The 6788-nt window shown below is 44.5% G+C and overlaps 1 protein-coding gene across 1 annotated transcript in view; it reads right to left on the bottom strand.

The window, feature by feature from the left end:
• Positions 1–215: 215 nt before the first annotated feature.
• The window catches only part of LOC103924661 (nuclear receptor subfamily 0 group B member 2-like), a 16056-nt gene continuing 9483 nt past the window's right edge, over positions 216–6788 (bottom strand). Inside the window, 5 exon segments of the mRNA XM_009333227.1 lie at positions 216–457; positions 3315–3443; positions 5194–5368; positions 5370–5779; positions 5906–6133. Of these exon segments, the coding sequence (XP_009331502.1) occupies positions 216–457; positions 3315–3443; positions 5194–5368; positions 5370–5779; positions 5906–6133 (1184 nt within the window).

Raw genomic sequence — 6788 nt, forward strand, 5'->3', positions numbered from 1 at the left:
TACATTAGACTAAAGGTTTTTGAAAGCACACAGAATCATGAAATGCTTAGATTTCTCTGGTTTTAATTCTAAAATGTTACAAAATTCCTTCATCATACAAAAAATATATACGGCTTACAAAAATGCAACAATGATTTGTTTGAAATGTGTTTAGCTCATAAAATCCTCTCATCTCTTCAAAAATAGGTATTTGAGAGGACAGATGTCATCTATTTTCAAAGCCAGTCTGGCTTGATATATAGAGTTTCTAGAAGTAATACATTTAGGGTGGCCTCTCCTAGAATGAGCTCTTCAATAGCATCTGCATCAATGTCTCGAAGAGAGGCAATTAGCTGAAGAATCCAAGCAAACCTGCCTAGGTTTCTATGGAACATTGTTGAGATAAACTCCATCAACGCTTGCTGAGCTTCCTGCTGCAGTGTTTGTACATAGGGGAGACATTTTAGGACATGGCATCCTGTCAAAATAAAAAGTAAAATAATTTGAGTAAACACTTTGGTTCTGTGCCCTTCATAATGATGGGTGTCTGGCTTTCTAGCTTATAGTGCTACTTTCTCTAGAAAACAATAAAAACTTTATAAACATACTTTTTGGAAAAAGAAGATATGCTTAGTTCAATAATTTGAAGGAATATTGAGCAGCATTGTAAGCACATTGGAATCTAGCCCGTTACATTAAATCCAGCTTTGAAATGGTAACAGGAGGTAACTTGACTCAGTACAGATGGAGAAGCAGCTTTATAGTGTTGTCTACCCACCAAATGATGCTGAGACCATAGTCTGAATAGGTGGAAACATTCCAGCTCTAATCTAAAATAGGTAGGTAACATCATGAAGCTGGAGGCAGTGGTTTGGAGCAGCGAGCAGGCTGGTAGTCTGAAGACATAGGTTTCCAGTCTACCATCTCCCTCCTGTTGTTGCCTCTACTTGCTAGACTAAGCTGGGGCACTATGGTTCACCATGCTATCTAGTCTATAGATATCTATATAGACTTCATTTACAGTCTAACAAGAGCATAAAGGTTCTCTGTGAGATGTATCATGGCCCACAGGAGTAGGATAGATGATTGTATTTCCTGTTTTTGTGCTCCCTTTCCCCAGCCATTTCTGAAGAGGGAGAGGTCTCTGCCCTATGGAGTCATCTTGAGCCTCCCAATCACATACTTCCCATAGCGCGTGACTTCAAACCTGCTGGCTCACTGAGGGTCTTTGTGGGTGCCAGGGCTCAGTTCAAAGGACACCCCGTGTTTATCCTTTGCCTCTGGTGGGATTGCCTTGTCATGTAGCTCTCAGCAACCTGTTGCCTCCTGTCTTCACCGCCTGAGGATAACACCATCTTTTCTTTCCCAGAATTGCTGCAGCCTAGACAGGGGTAGCATGAATCCCCAAGTTTTGATTTCTGCCTCTCCTGCCTCCCATGTCTTATTTTAACCTATCTCCCAGCACACACTCCAGGCCCGTTTAGCATCTTTTACAGTGACTGACTCCATACCTCCCTGGGATGGGATCTGAATAGCTTAGACAGGGGAGTGTTTCACACAGGACCATTCATTTAAGTGTGGGAGGTTCTGCCTTCTTACCTAGTGCACCGTACTACAGCAAAACAAACCTGGTTGGTTTTTTTCAGTCTGTGGCTGGCTGCCCTTTGTCAGTCTTCAGCAGCTCTCTTAGAATCACAGAATCATAGAATCATTAAGGTTGGAAGAGACCTCCAAGATCATCGAGTCCAACCGTCAACCCAACACCACCATGCCCACTAAACCATGGCCCTAAGCGCCTCATCTACACGTCTTTTAAATACTTCCAGGGATGGGGACTCAACCACTTCCCTGGGCAGCCTCTTCCAATGTTTAACTACTCTTTCAGTAAAGACATTTTTCCTCTTGTCCAATCTAAACCTCCCCTGGCGCAACTTGAGGCCATTTCCTCTCGTCCTTTCGCCAGTTACTTGGGAGAAGAGACCAACACCCACATCGCTACAGCCTCCTTTCAGGTAGTTGTAGAGAGCCATAAGGTCTCCCTTCAGCCTCCTCTTCTCCAGGATAAACAACCCCAGTTCCCTCAGCCGCTCCTCAGAAGACTTGTTCTCCAGACCCCTCACCAGCCTCGTTGCCCTTCTCTGGACACGCTCCAGCACCTCAACGTCCTTCTTGTAGTGAGGGGCCCAAAACTGAACACAGTATTCGAGGTGCGGCCTCACCAGTGCCGAGTACAGAGGCACGATCACTTCCCTGCTCCTGCTGGCCACACTATTTCTGATACAGGCCAGGATGCCATTGGCTTTCTTGCCCGCCTGGGCACACTGCCAGAGGAGAAGAAGCCTCAGCAAAGCCTGCAACCAGGCTAGCCAGAAATTAAGGGTTTGAAAAAGCCATCTTCTCCCCCAGGATTACCACCAGATGCAAGCTGTGAGGATGGTTCCAAGTGTTAGATTTTTCATGGAAAGAAAGTTGTCAGGATTTTGTATATTCAGGGTGAAATTGCAATTGTTTATATCCCTCCAAATTTGCTTAATTTCCCCATTTGTTATTCTTTTATATGTAATCAAACACTGGTTTTAATTTACAAATAATGAGAAACTTCGTGTTCTGAGATCTTTTGTAATAATATTCAGTCAAACACGTGTTTCCAGCTGAACTGTAAACCTCTTTAAAGCATCTTTTTTAACAGAAGTGCTGTCACAGCCTTGATGGAGTTTTATATATATATATATAAAAAACTCCATAAATATATATATATGGCACTGATACAACAACAGCACTGTTTTTCACGATTCCCATCTCTTCACTGCGCAGCTCCCATTGCTTTTCAGACAATTGTCAAAAGCAGCAAGAGCAATTTCAGCTCACTCTGTGCTGTTCTGCATGGTAGGACAGTCCTATCTGCTCCTTTCTTTGACTTATTGCCTGGGTCCTAGAGAAGGCCTTGCAGCTGGACCCTTCACCCATACACACTTTGACCTCTCCGAAGCCGCCTAGCCAAAGCACCCCTGCGAAGAGCAGGATGGCAATATGTTCTGGGGAGTCTGGATTCAGTTGATGCAAGGCTGCCTATTTCGCCTCAGGAATTGGGCTCATGCTTTCTCCTTTGCAGGTTCTTCCTGGCCCAGATGTGGTCAACCAGTAACCCAAGCCAGAGCCTCACACACAGAAGTACTGCGCAGATTGTGCTTTAGTGGGAGTACCTACACTCCATGCTGGCTGCCACCCTGTCCCCTAAGGGATTTTTTTATGATAGTAAGCACAATCTCTACACCACAAGAGATCGCTTAGAGCACAAGCAAAGCTCTGCCATACTTGTTTGTCATGCTTCTTGCCCAAGCACTGGCCTAGCTGTGCTGCTTCAGCTGCATTTCTGGGTGCCTTGTTGAACTCCAACTTATAACCCAGCTCTGGACTGCTCCGTGCCTGGTCCTTCCCCTTTGCCTGAGCCAGTTTTGTTGGTCCTACAGGAAAAAAACATTCAGGGTGGGAGCCCACACAAGGTACTCCATGATCCAGGAGAGGGCTTAGTGTTGTCACTGCTGGTGGCTGCCTGAAATCCTTTTAGAACTGAGGTCTGCAAAATATTAAGACTTGGCCAAACATCAAGCCAAAACTAAGAGGGCAGCTGAAAATGTGCTGCATGTATGTAGAAAACATTTTCTGAGTTTGGTGGAAGGTGTTCAAAAACTATTAAAAATAGTAATTGTGAAACGATAGCTGTACAGATTTGTTTGCAGCAAAACAGGTAGAGAAAGGGTGGTTTGGGCTGTGTATAAGACCTGACTACCTGTTTCAGTCCAGGGTTAGACTGTGACTCTTTGTTTCATCTGGAGTCAATCTAGGCTTAACTGAAGTCCTCCCAGCTGCCTTCTGAGCCCGCTGAGAATGGCACCTCCAGAGAATAGGGTCATCCCACCTAAGAACTAGGGAGCCCCCCTGAAACTCTGGATGGTGTCTGCAGACAGCATGAAGGGCTGCTGGGCCTCTCATATGGCACCTGGGGGAAGCAGCAGGCATTAGAAGGCACGAATCCAGAACGTAACACTGCTTCTGCTGCTTTCTCCTTAAGTGAAAATCACATTTTATCCACAGAGATAATGAAAATGCCTGCTAGTTAAACTGTGTAAACCACTGCAGGTGAGGGATTTCTCCTCTTATCATCACCCTGGATATAAGCGGTGGTTTCTTTCAGTCTGATTTTATTGTGAAAAACTGAGAAAATAACTTGCACTGAAACAAACTCCACTGGTTTGATGCTGCAGCATAGACACACAAGACAATACCAAACATCTGGATGACATTACATCTCAAGAATCAGAATCTGAATCCCATTGGAAACAAATACAAAGTCACTACAGCCTTTGAGCAGCCTATAAACCATTCACCGCAAGAAATATCATGGAATAACTGAAGCATTCAAGTATCCTTTTGGCGCAGTCCCAAGTATAGCACACTGCTGACAGTGCAGCCAACAGCAGTGATTGCTGTGGAAGGAGCCGGGGATCTGAGCCAGAGCAGACTGGAGTCAATAAGTCTTTCCATTTACATTAGTGGACTTAGAGCTCAGCTTTTAATGACTCACGCACTCCGTGGTGCTGACCTAGGCAACCTTCCTTCCTAAAGAGGCTGAACTTGGCACCAGAAGTGAGAGGATGCAATCACTAGTCTGAGTTTGCTCCGTGACTGCTATCCCAGGCTTTGAATGTAGAGATACTAAAGGATAAATACGTAAATAAAGGCTGTGTAACCTCAATGTGGTATCCTTTTGCCTCATTGATGAAAATCAGATGGCATAGATTATTTTATCTTCTCCAGTGTTCTTGCTACAGAGGAAGTCTTTGCTAAAATACTTCTAGTACTCACATCACATACCCATGTACCATCTCTCCTTTGCTGTACTACGGGTGAGGCTGCTGTATTACCTTTGAACTGGAAATCAGCTTGAAGTGACACGGTTAATTCTTTATGACTTAAAATTTGTCTATATAGAAGTTGTTTTGGCTTACAGTGGGTGACCTACTGCACACATCCAAGGAACCTAAATAAACTACTTCAAGCAGAAAATCATTAAATTGTGGAATATAGATTTTTGAGAAGATTTAGCTATATTCATAGAAAAGAGTAAAACTAAACATTTGTCTATACGCAAATGAAAATGCCAAATGTCCTTCTAGGCACATAATCATCTATGTAATTTCCAGGAGGACTTACCAGAATTAAAAAGAATAATTCCTTTAAGATAGGCATAATCTTCTGCACTTATGTCCAGGTCCCAGAATTTCCACAACAAATGCTTCATCTTCTGAACTTCTGCTACAGATGCTCCCAGTGATGAGCTACCCAGTTCATTGCTAGCTGTCAAAGACTGATTGAGGAGGATTTTCTTTCAATAAACTAGGGGCTGAAATCTCTCTCAGGTCAAAATCCACCCCTTCTTGTGCCATGCCCAGGACAAAAAGAGGGGCCCAGTTCTGCTGTATAAGGACAAGCTGATCCTCCCAAGGCACATGATAAAAAGAAGGCAAGTTTCTAATAAAAGTTAAAGTCTTCAAGAGCACTTCAGAAGCTCTTCTGCACATGGCTTCTGGCGTTTTCAGGACAACTCTTCTGTCTGTACAAGAGCACCCCTTGCTTCCCGTGGAGCGGTGGGGGCTGCGATACTGCTGGTACCACTTGGTCTCACTTCCATGCTCTTTGTTAAGGATCTGGTACAGGATGCTCTTAGCATGATGTGTCTCACACTGACATTTCCCAAATTTCTTAGCTGGGATCTTGGTAGCCATAGAGCCAAAGTTCCCTGTGGCAGGAAACAGTGCATGTGGAGCATTGGGGGAAGAGCATTTCTGCTACACAGCAAGGTGTTGTGTGCTTTTTATACACACGGGCGGTTGAAAAGTAATACGACCCTGATCTGTAAAGTTACCTTGAACTTTATTTGCACCAGTCTGTTTCGAACGAGGCGGGGCTGCAGTCTGCCGGTGTCGCACAGGGCTGCCGTAGCCCCGGGGGAGCAGTAGGGCTCGCGCCCGCCAGCAACACGGGCGCTGCTCACCGCTGTGCCCCGGTGCAGGCAGGCTGTGCCTGGCCTTCCGCCACCATGCCGGTGGCTCTGTGCTGCTGCCACCAGCAGTGGCATTTTTGCAAAGACCAACTATAAAACATGTACAACCTGCCCCTGAGGTGAAGCCCAGTGAAAACTATGACACCATAAGTGAAGAAGGAACAAGTTGTCTATATTTTTACTGATACACTGACCTTGCCCACTAGCTAGTGCTCTGGAGTGCACAGAAATACATTTATACTGATGAATGATGCTGTGGTAGCAGTCCCTTGAGTAGACTCTTTTATTTCTTGTCAAAAGGAGCCACCTGAAGACACTGTGGATGTCTACCATTACTTTTCACAAAGCACTTAACAGCGTTCATACGTTACACTGTAGCTAAAAGGATGTGACACCTATGTCAAGGAGCTCACACATGAAAGTCCCGGGGATGGAAATCCCATGTATAGGACTTATTTCACATTCCTGGGAGATTTGAGAGAAACTTCAGAAAAAGTCAGCTGCTCTACCTCATAGCAATCTTATCTCCTGCATTTCACATATGATAATTTCAAACACAGAAGATGCAGACTTCTCCCAGACTTGCTGTGTAATTAAATATTCTTCATACAAGCTGTGGAAATAAAATTGATGAAGAAAGAGAGCAAAATGGCGATCTGTACTGTAGAATGTGTGAACTTTTGCAGCAGAGCAAGAGCTGAATGATAGAATTGTCAGAACTCTTCAGGGAACATTAAGTAGCAGG

This window comes from Pygoscelis adeliae, unplaced genomic scaffold (genome assembly GCF_000699105.1).
Source record: "Pygoscelis adeliae isolate BGI_AS28 unplaced genomic scaffold, ASM69910v1 Scaffold57, whole genome shotgun sequence".
NCBI lineage: Eukaryota > Metazoa > Chordata > Aves > Sphenisciformes > Spheniscidae > Pygoscelis > Pygoscelis adeliae.